General features: G+C 39.7%; 1 protein-coding gene across 1 annotated transcript in view; it reads left to right on the forward strand.

Annotated features, from left to right (window-relative positions):
* The window catches only part of DLGAP2 (DLG associated protein 2), a 153,248-nt gene that overhangs the window by 60,565 nt on the left and 77,119 nt on the right, over positions 1–15,564 (forward strand). The window contains exon 4 of the mRNA XM_006275974.3: positions 8,381–8,600. Coding sequence (XP_006276036.3) covers positions 8,381–8,600 — 220 coding nt within the window. The remainder of the gene's footprint in view (positions 1–8,380; positions 8,601–15,564) is intronic.

Consider the following 15,564-nt stretch of genomic DNA (forward strand, 5'->3'; position numbering starts at 1 on the left):
GCACATGCACAAATATACAGAATCAATAGTCTTATATATGCGTGTGTGCAGATATATGAGGAGGTAGAATAGACTGACCATAAAGGTCTAGTTCTGCAATTCTCATTCAAAGAATAAGTATTTTCTGGTTTCTAATGTGTAGGGGTTGCCACATTAGTCAATGTTTTGGAACATTCAGTCATCCTGGGACCACAGCTGCATATTTTGGATCAGTCCTTTCTTTTTATTGGATAGCAAAAATAAAGTTGCTATGTAGCTTTGTAAAAAGAGGTATTTCAAAAACTCATCAATACTAACTGGATCCTTCCCACTTCCCCTAAAGTGTCAATGTTTTATGAGGCACTTCACAAATCTGAAGGTAGTACTGAGCTCCATAAGATGAATAGTGGCCTTTTTAATAAAAAAACAATGCCTACTACCTTTTTATCACTACTAAATGTATTTCTTTTAATTTCACTGAGTGCTCACTTACACTGCATACAAACTTTTAATTAATCTGGGAAACTTTTCCCAAGTTTTTTTTACCTTGTTAGTTGGGGACACCGAAACATATATTTGAAGGCTGAGCCCTTGAAGAGCAGAAGTCTTGCAGTGCTGATGCTATACAGCCAAGGGAACCCTGTGCACACGTCTCAGTATGTGCTGCAGGCTCCCTTAGTCTTCCTGGAGACAGAATGGCAGCAATGTACAAGACAGCCCTGCTTGGTTGACCTGTGTCTCCCTTTAGCTCAATGTGGGATTGTGAAAGGGTGTGCTCCATTCCCTGCTTGGCTGGACCAGCAGAGTCCAGCAAGTGATACATGCACTGCCCTTGAAGGTAGGGAGGGAGAAGCAAAACACCCTGGAATGCTGGAGTTGTGCTGTGGCTTCTATGAAAAAGAGAATGTGTATAGATGTTCATTCTTTCAGGAGAAACTCTCCTTGGAGGGTTTATAACCCTGGTTGTCCCTGGGTCATTTTTTTTCTTGAAGCACACATTTTATGCTCTGGGGAAAAAAAGCCTAAACATCTGTACACTCCTGGTTTTTCCTTGGAGAGCAGTGATTCTCCCAAGAGAAACTGAATATCTGTATATGGCCTTATTTTTGTATTATAATCAACATGAATAGGAAAACTCAATTGCCCTTATTGCTATCTCATGTCACAGCTTGTTTATCTTCTCTTTGCTTCATTTCTGTCTGTAATAATTTTCATTGCTCTTGTTTTGACATTTTTCATTTCTGTTTCTTCTGTTTTAAGGTTTGACCAGAATTCAGCACACTATTCAAAGTGAATATGGGACTGAAAGTTGATAATGTTAATCATTGCAATCTTTATTAGTGATTATTTACATTGTTTACATTTATACTTCACTTTCTTCATTCTGTTCACTTAGATATTATCCACACCTTTGCCTTTCAGAATTTTAATCACTTCAGAAAGTGGTGGGGAATGTAGAAGTGGATGGCAGCTTGAGCAACAGTGACCATGAGATTATTTATTCTAGGATCCTAAGGGAAGGAAGGAAGGAGAGCAGCAGAGTAAGGCCCCCAGACTTCAGAAAAGCAGACTACAACTCACTCATGAAACTGGTGGGCAGGATTTCCTGGGAGCCCAGTCTGAGGGGGGGAAATGAAGCCGGGGAGCTGGCTGTACTTTAAGGAAACCTTACTGAGGGTACAGGAACAAACAATCCCAACATGCAGGAAGACTCGCAAGTATGGCAGAAGACCAGCTTGATTTAGCAGGGAATTTTTCAATGAGCTAAAACACAAAAAGAAAGCTTAAAACAAGTGGAAATTTGCAAACAACTAGGGAGGAATATAAAAGTATTGCTCGGGCATGCAGGGATGAATTCAGGAAAGGCAAAGCATAACTGGAGTTGCAGGTAGCGAGGGACGTGAAGGATAACAAGGGTTTCTGCAGTATGGTCAGCAACAAGAGGAGAATCAGGGAAACTATGAGCGTTTAATTAAATGTGGGAAACAACCTAGCAACAGAGGATGCAGAAAAGGCTGAAGTAGTCAATGACTTTTTCACCTCAGTCTTCACAGGCAGAGTCAGCTCCCAGACTGCTGCACGTGGCAGCAGTTTGGGGAGGAGGTGAGCATCCAATAGTGGCAGAAGTACAAGTCAGAGACTATTTAGAAAAGCTGGACATGCACAAGTCCATGGGGCTGGATGCAATGCACCTGAGGGTGCTAAGGGAGTTGGCCAATGTTATTGCAGGGTTGCTGGTCATTAGCTTTGAAAACATGATCAGGAGACATCCCGGTTGATTGCAATAGGGCAAATATAGTGCCCATCTTTAAGAAGGGGAAAAAGGAGGATCCAGGTAACTACAGACCAGTCATCCTTACCTCTTGGGCATGTCCTCAAAGAATCCATTTCTAAACACTTTAGAAGGAAAGAAGGTGATTAGAAACAGTCCGCATGGCTTCACCAAGGGCAAGTCATGCCTGACCAACCTGATTGCCTTCTATGGTGACCTGACTGGCTCTGTGGATGCAGGGAGAGCAGTGGACATGATATACCTTGGTTTTAGCAAGGCCTTTGATATGGTCTCCCACACCATTCTTGCAAACAAGCTAAGGGAATACAGCTTGGATGAATGGACTGTAAGGTGGATAGAAAACTGGCTGGATCGTTGAGTTCAAAGGATAGTAGTGACAGGCTTGATGTCTAGCTGACAGCCGGTATCAAGTGGAGTGCCTCTTGAGTTGTTCCTGGGGTCATGTTTGTTCAGTATCATCATCAATGACATGGAAGATGGGATGGAGTGCACCCTCAGCAGGTGTGCAGATGACACCAAGCTGGAGGGAGTAGTAGATATACTGGAGGGTGGGGCTTAGGATTCAGAGTAACCTCAATAAATTGGAGGATTGAACTAAAAGAAATCTCATGGGGTTCAGTAAGAACAAGTGCAAAGTCCTGCACTTAGGATGGAACAAACTGGAACAGTCTGGGGACCAACTGGCTAAGCAACAGCTCTGCAGACAAAGACCTGGGGGTTACAGTGGACAATAAGCTGAATATGAGCCAATAGTGTGCCCTTGTTGCTAAGAAGGCCAACGGCATACTGAGCTGCGTTAGTAGAAGCATTGCAAGCACATCAAGGGAAGTGATTATTTCCCTCTGTTTGGCACTTTTGAGAGCAATCTGGAGCATTGTGCCCAATTTTGGGGCCCCAAAGGATGTAGACAAATTGGAGAGAGTCCAGCAGAGAGCAAATAAAATGGTTAGGGGCTGTGGCACATGACTTCTGAGGAAACTGGGGTTATTTAGTCTGAAGAAGAGAAGGCTGAGGGGGGATTTGATAGCAGCCTTTAACTTTCTGAAGCATGGTTACAAAAAGGATGGAGTTAGACTATTCTCAGTGGTCGAAAATTACAGAACAGGAAACAATGATCTCAAGTTGTAGCAAGGGAAGTTTAGGTTAGACATTAGGAAAACTTTCTTACTAGGAGGGTAGTACAGCATGGGAACAGGTTACCCAGAGAGGCTGTGGAGTCTCTGTCCTTGGCAATTTTTAAGACTTGGCTAGACAAATTCTTGGCTGGGATGATCTAGTTGGGGATGAGCCTGCTTTGAGCAGGGGGTGAACTAGATAACCTCCTGAGGTCTCTTCCAACCTTAATTTTGTATAATTCTATATAATGGCTATCTTCTGTAATATAACGTAATATCCTTTGCCCTGTTGACCACTGTGCATTGCAAAGGAGTTAATTGAGCTGTCCATAATGATGGTTAGTCCATTTACCTAAGTAATTATATCAGTGTGTGTGAATGACTTAAATTCTTCATTCCAAAATACATTACCTTAAAGTTGTCCATAATGAATTTCATTTTCCATCAGGTTGTTCAATTGGCTATGTTAATTAGGTCCTATGGAAGCTCCTCATTGTCATTTTTAATCTTTACTAACCTAAATAATTTTGTGTCAGCTACATATTTTCCACTTCACTGTTCATCTATTTTCACTTCAGTATTAAATACATGAAATAGCACAGAACTTAAATGTAGAATATTTATATATCAGTATCTATGCCTTTGCTGTTTCTTCTTACCTTCCCATGGCCCTGTCCTTTTCTTGTCCAATCAAGCAGTTTTATGCTGTTTAATGCTTTTGTGTCTGTTATCTCAATGGTTCCCTCCCTATCCATTCCTGCTTAGGAGTTGAGTCATGGATACTGATAGATTGTACATTTACATTAGAAAACATAGGCTTACTCTTTCAATACAGAAAACATTTTTTTTTTCACCATCAACAAACTGTTTCAAAGAAATAATGAGGACTTTTACCTTTGATCCAACTACCTTTTTGGTCACTACTCTAATCAAAAGACTTCAGAATAAGATAATTTTTTCCCTTTCCAGATAGCATTAATATTTGTTAGAAATAAAAATTAATTATGTTATGAAAGACACAGTAATTTATTTCAAAATATATTTAATAGCCAAAATCTCTGCAAAAAATTAGAAAGAAAGCCTTTCATTGTGGTGAGAAGTTCTATTTGAAATCTCCATGGAATTGTATAATGGAAACTAGCAAAATTGAAAATTTGCAGCAGTTATTTTGTTATAATGAATAATATGTTATTAACAACAACCACAATAATAATAATAATAATAATAATAATAATAATATCAACCAGATGTAGTACTTGCAAAGCTAGAACATGGCTAGATATTTGTATTGATTTTTCCCTCTTAATTAATGATTAAATACAGTATGCATGATTGGTTGATTCAGTGCTCTGTCTGATATTAAATTTCTAATCTGGGTGAATAGCATTTCTAGTTACTCCGAACAATACTGTACATTACTTATTTAGAACAAGACCAATAAACTCCTAAACAGGACTTAGGTAAACTTTAGGTAGATCTATAATTACAATTCAAACACCCCCACTTAGAAGCCACCTAACCCATAAATTGCCTTAACTCACTAGGCACTTCCCTGTTTGACCTGAAAGTTCTGTAGCAACCTTCACTTTTCCTTTTTTACATACCCAGAAATTTGAAAATCTGAGCAGTTCATACTTCAGCTCTCACTTAAGCTCTACTGGGATCCAGAAATCAGGATTAGCATTGCCTGTTTCCTGACAGGCACAGTCCAGATGGCATTTGCAGAGCATGTTTAATGCATGCCGGCAAGATAAGATACCTGCTGAAATGCAGTTGGAGCTTCTATATTTTTAAATGATGGAGGAGGTGCCACCAACGATTTATAATTCCATCCTCACATGGACAGATCTAGAATTTTGAAAATGGGGGTGCTTACGTTGAGGTGCATCATTACATATAAAACAACACATGTTTTTCTTTAGTCAAAAATAAGTTAGAAGCTTTTTTGGTTTGCAGGGATTCTGGTTTTCTCTGATAAAAAAAATTCAAAATTTTCTGATTTAAAAAAAATCCCCAATTCCACATTTGTCCCGTGATTAAAATGAAATGCCACGATATATAAAATCCAAAATTTTCTCATTAACAAAAATCCCCAAATCTACATTTGTCCATGATTAAAATGAAATATATAGTGGCATTTCATTTTAATCATGGAAAAAATTGGATTTGGGGAGGTTTTTTTAAATCAGAAAATTTTGGATTTTTTTTATCAGAGAAAACCAGGGTCCCTGTTAATATGCTAGTAGAGCTATGGCTATACTATTCTATTGAAGATTGAGGAAAATCAAATATAACTTCATTGGAATGAGTTAAAAATAATCTGCAGAGCTGTGGAAAAGGAACTTCATTACCAGGAACAGCTAACAAACAGCAGATTTACAGAAGAAAGGATAGGTTGATCAGTGGAACATCAAGATGACTAAAAGAAGACAGGGTTGCTAACACCTGTGGAATGAAGAGTATAGAAGGGATCAGGTAGATTATGATAAACCATGAAGTCAAGTGACTCCCTCAGCACTGCCTGAGTACAAATGCCACTGCCACTGCCAGTCAGTTGATTTTAAACTTTGGGAGGAGCAGGAATCAAAGCACAGTCTTCCCCTGATCATACTGATTTGAGTACTCTCCCCTGGAAGCTGGAGACCAAGATTCAGTATGCAGCTCATCTCATTCAGGTGAGATGAGTCAAGGTCATGTCTCCCACCTCCTACAAGAGCGTCCTAACCAAATATGATGTTATGTTCAGCTGTTGAAGGTCAGCCTTTGTGCTGAAAGATTGTAGATACAGGAGGCCTAAAAGAGAGTACAGAAAGGAGGGTGATTGTTTCTCACTGTTCTTCAGATTATTTTGAAGATTTATCCATCACTCTAGAAACATTCAGAGGAGTAGGGAGTCCTCTGTTCTCCCCAGGTGATTGTCCTAACCACTGAGCAACCGTGTATATTCCCTTTTGTGCACTCTCTGTCTCACTCTGTCCAGGAGTGGAGAATATCACTGCCTCTCTACCTAGCAACTGTTGGTTGGGGCAGTCTCCTGGGAGGTGAGATGCAGTTTCATAGTGAAGAAAGGAATGACCCCCTGGTCTCCCACTTTTTGGGATAGTATTTTAACCACTATTATACAAAATGCTAGTGGTATTGTCAGCACCACTGTTTTTTCCATCCCTGTTTTAAGAGAAAACAGGTACCCCTTTTCAGTTATTTTGGAGAACATTTTTCAGGCACCAAGCCTTAGGTAAGGACTCTGGGCTTCCCATTCGAAACAGGTGTAGCCATGCCCTGTTTCAGGTGCCTAAGCTCTAGAAGGAAGTGAGATTGTATTCACATGCATGGTTTAGCATCTACTGTTGGCTACACCCAGATCTCTCCCAATTTAGGGTGTGGGCTTTTTGGATTTTCTCTTTCAGTGGCTTAACTCATTCTATGCTCTATTTCAGGAACCTATGTGTATAGCTTTAGATATTGGATTCTGTTCTGGGGGCCAGATTCTTAAAAAATAGGTGTTACAGCACCCAGCTTGTAGGCACCTAATCCTTTATTGGATCTAGACTTTAGTACATTCCTGATAAATATCACAGAGGGTTATGGAAAAGGAAACATGCAAAGTCATGGTGAAACTGGCAGTTGCAAAAAATAAATAAATATAATATAATGATAGACAAGTTTCCTTGGGTAAGTATGATATCTTCTATTAGACCAACTCGAATAGTTGGAAAAATTCTTCTTTGCAAGCGTTTGGGTATAAACACCTTTTGTCAGGCTGAGGAAGCGTCTGCAGTTGGTCTGTGCTCTGCCTGGATGGAATGAATAGTAAAGAACCCATCAGTCCATCCAGAAAGGGCACAGACCAACTGCAGATGCTTCCTCAGCCTGATGAAGGGTTTTTTATATCTGAAAGCTTGCAAGGAAGAATTTTTCAACTATTTGAGTTGGTTTAATAAAAGATACTGGATTTACTCAAAGAACCTTGTCTGCCTATGTCCTTAGGCAAACATGGCTACAAGTTATACCCCCATAATACAATGAAGCTGTTTTGAAATATAAAGCATGTATCATTGGCTGAATAAATATAATAAAGTAATATTTGTAATACATGACATAAATAAAATGATTAATAGAGGCTTTAAAAATAGAAGTTAAACTTGCCCTCAGCTATTTTAAATAGGTGTACATCAACTATCATTAATGGAGCAATGTCAGTTGTCATAATTTATGGATGTGATGCATCACATTTATACTGCTTCTTTCAATGAACACCAGTTTGTGGATCAAGTATGATTTTTATAGACAGTGTTTAACAAAGATCCAGACTTTTCTTAGCTCAGCTATGTACATAAGAAATATGTACACTTGATCCCACACCTCAAAGACGGCAGCTCACTCAGAGATCAACTGAACCATCCTGTTGAAATGCAAGTAAAGACAATTCTTTTCTGTTTATCAGAACTCTTTAGGCCAGAATGTAGCTTTTAGTCACAATCCATAGATACCTCTATCATATTTATAGCAAAGGGAAGAGAACAATCTGCAATGCCATCTCCAAGAGGTGTGGCATAAACCCACCTATGTGATCAATCAACTCTGTTGATTCGTTCAAGGAAGTAACTAAGAAGTTCATCTTCCCACCTACACTAAAAGTGAGGGTAACCTATATTAATCTTTACACACCAGTGTCAACAATACATAGATTTCTTCATCAGGACCTAGAGATATTGGGATTGTCTGTTATCATTCTTAATATTTACTGATAATCTTCTGAATATATCAAAAGGTATGAAATATCATCACTTAAAACAAATTGCATGGTACATATTATACACAGCCATGTAACACAATAAAATGTGAATGTGCTCAGACAGGTTTATTAAACTTTAATTATTTGCTAAAACAGTTCTTCATCAATGTACAGGTATCCATTTGTGAGGTGTTGAGGCCATGATGATCACAAACAAAGCAAGTCAAAAAATCAAATGCATTGTTGTTGTTTATTCAGATGAGTGAAGCAGAGGTTAATGGGCAATTTGAATCGGTGTGTGAATCAGTGTTTAGTGAAGTTGAAGCTCAGGCAATGGATGCCCTTGACCTCCCAGGATGCTTCCGAACAAGAAGCCACAGTTACCTGCGTGCCATTCAGGCAGGTTACTCCCAAGATGATGAATGTATCTCTGCAATGGCATCTTCCAACATCACCTCAACTATCAGGTCAACCACAGGTAAGAAAATCTATGCTAGCCTTTATGCTGTTTCACATGTAAAAATATGCATGTTTGATTTTGAAAACAGTGCATGAAACAGAAACCCTCTTGTCCCTATGCCATTAGCATGATTGATGCTCTATAGTACATTGAGAATTGGGCCTTTGATATTGTACTATAGTGCCTATATGTCCATCTATTCAGCTGCAAATACTTAATATTTATTCTAGAAACCTAATATAATATATAACATCTGTATTCTGGAAGTATTACATACTGTGCCTGCATTTCAACCTGAACTAAACTTTTTTCACATGCACAAGTACAAGTTTACAAGTTACAAGTGCAAATGAGTGGTATTATTTAGACCAGACCAGACCAGAACTTGTAGCTTATATGCTTCATGCAGCCTATGCGTGGTTAACATATGACCTGTGAGCCCTAGTGACTGTCTTACCTGCACAATGGGGGCACAGGGGCCGAGTGTCACTGGTACATCCCACACAGTGTGAAATAGGGGCCATATGTCACTCTTGAAGCCTACGTAGCGGAGACAGATCCTGCAGGTTGGCCCAACAGTGTGCAACAGGTGCAGTGTGAGGCCAAGGGGGCCCTAACTCACATTGCTTTAGAAATCTAAATGACTGACTGCACCTCCACATCCAAGATATGGTACATCCGAAATAATCATCTGAACTCATGTTCATAGGCACTTTTAAAATGCCAAAGCAAAAGGAGAAGCCAGGATTTTAAAATGCCTCAAATTCTTCAGGAAGAATATAGAGAACGTACCTATAGTATATTTTTCTGAAGTTAAGTATGAGAGATTATGATAAAATGCTGCAGCATTCATACTATGACACAGTCTGCACACCTTTGCCATATTCCTCCTCAATAGTCATTATCATACCCCTCATTTTTATGCCCTCTAAACAATTTTAGAGTTTTTTTTCTTTCAAGTAGCTTAACTAAGAGGTTCATTTATTGGGCTTGCAGCTGTCATTGATAGGGAAAAGATTTTACAGATAACAGTTGGAAAACATGCATTACAAAAATAATTATTTGTCAATATTTATTTTTATATTTTCAAATAAATGATCTTATACTTAGGTATGATATTGTCTTACATCAGTATTTCTATGTTAAAATGCAGTGCATACTTTCATGCTATGCATCCCCAGGAAGTAAATATATATTCTCACAACACCTTAATGTACAAAAATGCCTGCTTAAATTGTTTATTTGACATATCCACAGTACAGCAAAACAGTGGGAGCTTTTGAAAGGAAAGCAGCTGTCATTGTTCAGTAATATTGGCATGCAATTCTCTCAATAGCATTAGTGGGTTATTTTACATTCAGAGTGGTATTTTATACTGAACAGCTGAAAGCTGTTCTTCATAAAGCTGTTTAAACTATATAAGTTCGAGTTCTAGTTAAAAGTAGATATGCTGTGCCCCCACACCACATGTATAGGTATTTGTATTACATGTCTGAAAGCTTAAATAGCCATACTATCAAGGGACAAATGTATTAATAAAGTAAAACTTTTGAGAGCTACCAAAGAGACTACACTTTTCCCAGCTGTAGTATAGCACTTGATGACTAATATGCAGTAATCTTTCCATGAACTGAGGCCAAAATAATTAACCTTGTGTATCTAAATATGAGTTTTGGTATTTGACTTTAGGCACCAAAGTTAGAACTCTTCTAGAACACTCAATTTAGTACTCAGCTTGATTGACTTGTATGCCTAAGTAACTGTGACTTTATATTTTATATTAAACATACTCTTCCCATCTAAAAAGATATAACTTTTATTTCCCCTAGGGTCATAAAGCTGAATAGGATAGCATGTTTGGCAAAATAATCAGATTAGACAGTAAATATGTCTGCATCCCACTGTTTCTTTCCTTATTAAAAATGTTATGCATTGATTAGAAATCTGCTGGTTAAGTGATATGGTTTTGAAAGCTCTAACCTTCATTTCACACATGGTTTCTTTCTCATCTCAGGAATGATTTATCAGATAGATTTTCTGGCCTAAATATGTAATCTTTATGCTTTGTTGGTGTTAGGGAATATTGACATTGGAGGAGGGGATAAAAGGACGAAAGGAAAAAAGATAGCAATTACACACAGGGTCACAAGCGAAACCCCAGTTCCAAAAACCATGGGTTTATAATCTAGATCTGTATTCAAGCTGTTTTTCTAGTACCATTGAATGAATTTGTTTTTGTCTTCTGTGGTGTTACCAGAGTAAGAAAAATATCCAAATAAGAAACATTTATCTGAGCCCCTCTACATACGCAGGTAAAGGTGCAATGGGATCTAATGCATGATCCACACAATCATACCTCCTGCCATGCCATATGCTTCATGTACCACCAAAGCTGGGAGATCATGGCAGCTGTGATCTAGCTGCCCTAGATGGTCCATGCACCCCCAGGGCTAGGAGATTACATCCATGCTTCACAGGTCCCAGCACCAGGAGGGCACACTGTGGGGACCCAACATCCACATTTATAGAACGCGGTTCCAGGGACTTCAGGGTGCTGCCAGGACCCAGAGTCAGCAGCTGCTGCAGCTGAGTCCCCTGAATGATGGGGCTCTCAACTCTGGCTGGGCACAATGTACCAATGCAGCTGCGAGCCCCATCAGTTGACAGGGCTTCCAGCCATAGAAGAGACCCTGCTATGTGTGCAAATTAAAGTTCAGTAGCAACCAGGTATAAAGTTAGTACACATTTTTGAGGTCTAACTTTATAGCTGGTTGGAGGTTTTAATAGTGTTATTGGTACTTTACAGGTGTAGCTGGTCTCAAGGTATTTGTACAGTTAACCAGTTAATTGGACGATACCTGTAACATGTAGAGGGGGTCGCAAATGTCCAAGGAAAAGAAACAATGATGTGATTCAAAATGAATTGAAATTTTCAGTTGTGAAATATGTCACTAGCTTAAAACCATATGGTAATTGTTCCACAATTCTGTCTACAACATTTGGTATGTTAGGGGCAGATACTTCATATTTCAAATATTACTAAACTTCAAATAACCCCTTCATCTTTCACTGCTCTAAAAATTGTAAAATAGATTTTGGGTAAAATTATCGTTTTGGGTAAAATTGTCATTCAAGGAAAGACCTCAAAGCTCAATATTTCATTTTAGCCTTCAGTGTCAATTAAGCCTTTGAATCTTGGGAATCAGTTCAGCCCTTCAAATCTTGTTTTATTAAATTGGAAATTTTTTTTTTGCTGCTGATGTAACAAGTTCTTCTTGGCAAAGCCAACATTGTTTCCTAGCAAATTAAAAGGCATATCATTTTTATTATAGTAGTTGAAATTTTAATGATAGAAATCATGGCTGCCTCTTATTGATGATGTAAAGAAATGTAATTGTAGATTGACTGGAACATTTAATAACAAATGGAAAATGTAAATCTGAAGCAGAGAAAGATTAATATTTTATCTATAAAATTAATCAATTATATTATAAACATTTGAAATATACAATATTTTATTATGAAATATCTTTTGTGAGAATATGCCTAGAATCTTGGGGCCAGGTTCTATTCCACTAGCATAAGTGAATTTAGGGACTACATAGTGATTTTTATTCTACCCTACTCAAGTATCTGGAAAAGTATTACAATAAAAGGCAGATGAGTCCTCCTTGCTGCTTTTTTGTAACTGTCTTAAGGGTAACAGGGTGCTTATTACAAAAGTAGATGTTTTAATGGATTTCCAGGGATTCAAGCAGAGTGGAATATAATCACTTTTTGGCATCTGAGTCTACTTGAACATCCAAGAAGTAGAATAGAATTTGGCCCTGGGCTTCATTTAGAACACCAGGAGGGCCACAGCCTTGTTGAATAAGTATATGAGACCCACTAACTAGCCTGCTAGCAGGATTGCTTGATACAGTTTGGAAAAGGGGTGCTATAGTCAAAATTTCCAGGCTAAGTACAGACAGTCAAAAAGCCCAAGGGTGAATCAATTCAGTTTTTGCAGGTTAGTCTAAACTGAAGAGATTAAACTGAGAAACAAGTGAACATACATTTAATTTTGATTCGGGCCAGAAGCTGGAGGGTGCTAGAGCATACCTATCTGGCACATAGTCAGCATATGCTGTGTATTTGCTTCCTGTTCCTGCTACCCCCAAGGGCTAGGGACAAACATTCAAAAAAAGCCTGCCTAAGATGAATCAGTTTGTAATCACACAGACATCCCCTCTGGACTGAGAAAATGCAGGCACATGCTTGCAGTGGCTCAGGCTAGAAGCTGGGGGGTCAGGCTAGCAGCCCTCCCCTCTCTTCCACGGTTCTGAGCTGAGGGGGGCATGGCCAGGCCCCTGCAGAATGCTCTGGTTAAAGAAGGGTTTCCTCCCCCTTGATAATAGAGCATTTATCAGCTGTGTTATCAGCATTCAGCACCCCATCAAAAAACAAAGCCTCTCTCATTAGTTCTAGCTCTTCTTAAACAACTTTTTTCCAAGGAAGCAAAGGAGGGATATTACCAGCTACCTGTTGATTAGCTCCAAAAAGCCCTAAGCGGATTTCATACTGTCCTGTCGCCTGTTGGATACTGTCAGATACTGTCCTGTCTGCGATTATCCTGTCTACCTTACACAGACACTGCTCAGCATGCTGGCTATGGTCTGTGCTGTGGGAGGGACAGAAGGAGTGGGAATCCCTGCTTGAGCAGCAAGCGCGGGATGGGGCAGGGGAAGACAGGTAGACACTGCTGTGCCCGCAAGTCTCTGCTGGAGCTCCAGTGAGGGAGCGGATGGGAGGGGCCAGCCCAGCTCTCTAGAGTAGAGAACCCCACCCAGCCCAAAGAGCATGCTGGGATGCCAGGGGACTCTGATTTAACTTAAACTAGTAAGGGGTCTGGGACAGACATTGCATAAACTGGTTTGACTCAAATCAGTTAAGTCTGATACTTCATTCAACCAGATTTATCTTAAACCAGTTTTAGCCATTTCAAAACTGGTTTATATGCACTGAGCTTCTTTTCTGTTGGTGGTTTAAACCAGTTTCTGATTACTTTAACCAGTTTATGTGTAACTTCTGTCCCTAGCCCCAATGTTTAAGACACTTTCCAGAGATATTCTGTCTGGTCCTGGGACATATTTTGGATATTATCGACTACTGTAGTAGTTGGTACAATACTAGCCTTTCTGAAAATTAAAATGGTTCTCAAACTGTAGCAGTTCCTGCCTAGATCTGATTGATGGCATTGTTGGTTCTTTATCTGTCGGATTAATGAAAAACCTGTTTTCTAACCTCATCACGGTTAGGACACTTGAAATGCTCATTAGCAAGCCATTCAAACAATAAAGCTAAGCTTCAAAGGGTACTTGGTAGAAATCAGAAAGTTGCAATCTTGCTCCAAGAACGGAAGCATCAGGTTAGTCATGAATGTAAACCTGGATGCATTGGGAAGTGCCTGTTCCTAGAAATCATTCATTGTGTGGGAGCAGGTGGGAATGCAAGGCACCAGAAGATTCCCAGGAGCTTAATTACTTCCCTTGTCCTTACCTAAAGTAGACAATGCCCAGTGCCCCTTCCCTTCCTCTAATCCAATAAAAACAAGTGCCAATGAAGCAATGACAGCCCATAGTGTTGGGGAGTTCCAACTGGACTTTCACTTTACATGCACATATGGCAGTTACCTAGTTGTGCAACTGTTGTTTCTTGACACTTACACACAGTTTGTGATCCTAGTTCATGTGTAATGTGAATGCCTAAATGTCCACTGGGTATGGTCAGTAAGCTGTATGCTGAGTGGACTGGTATTCAGTTCTGTACATGTATGTCACAAGGAAGAGAGCCTTCTTTCTTAGCCTAATAGGCAAGGGTAGATACTTGCCTGGAAAATAGGGACCCAGACTAGCTCCCCTTAGAGGAGTTTTAAATCTGCATCTCTCACATTTTCCAGCCCAGGGCTGTAACCACCAATCCCTAGGTTAGGGCACTATCCAACCTCTTTTTGATGCTGAATCATTCCACCTTGCTTTTGATAGTTTTTTGATAAAATGGATGGAGAGCAGTGGGGAAATTTCCCTCCCACTGGGAGCAAGGGTCTAGGCTAGAAGCCAGACCTGTTCCCATTCAGAAGCTCACCATTCTATACACACAGAGCCTGGTGTTTTCTTCTGGCCTCATATATTTCCAGCTTCAGAAGGAAATCTCAGTAGTGCTTACCTTATGGCCTGGTGACTGGAGCTGCTTGCTACAAAATCAGAGAGATGCACATTCAACTTCAGCTAAGAACAGTGTAGAATGTGAGTCTTTTGCTCACTGGCCAAGTGCCACCACAACTCATCTACTGAGACTTACTCCTAACATCTGCTAGGCATGAATTTCTGCCAGGAAGGATTATGTGACATGCTCTCATGTAAGTAGACATATACGGACCATATACAGAGTATACCTGCCCAGTGGGAGTGCAGCTACTGCACCAGCTCAGTTACTGTGTCCATGCTTACGCGCCCACTTTGCACAGAGACTAGGATCACTTTGTACCACATCTGTACTTAGCCATCAAAAATGGCAGTTATACACTAATATGTAACTGTATGCCTGAGTTCCCTAGGCAGCAGGCAAGGAAGCAGGCAGCAGCACATGGACCAGCTGTGCTGCCAGTAGTGTGACAGTGACCAGGCCATTTTGTGCTCCATCCCCCTCCCCGCAACTTCGTTATGTTACTGGTTACATGGCTCGGTTAATGAAGTAAAATAAAATTTTATCCTCTGACCCCTGCCAAGTGAAGCCCGTGATTAGGCTTCACTTTAAGAAGAATAAGAACTTTTTATTCCTCCTGTTTCACTTTGTGAAATAAGAACATAGACGGCAGGGTGGAGTTGCATCCTGTGTTATAAGATAATGTGTCATGGGTGGTTGGGATAGATGTAGACAAATGCAGCACATTTATTATCCTGAGATTTCACAGTCCTGCCTGTTCTACCACTGCCTCTGCACT

This window comes from Alligator mississippiensis, chromosome 1, assembly GCF_030867095.1.
Source record: "Alligator mississippiensis isolate rAllMis1 chromosome 1, rAllMis1, whole genome shotgun sequence".
NCBI classification, from domain to species: Eukaryota; Metazoa; Chordata; order Crocodylia; family Alligatoridae; genus Alligator; species Alligator mississippiensis.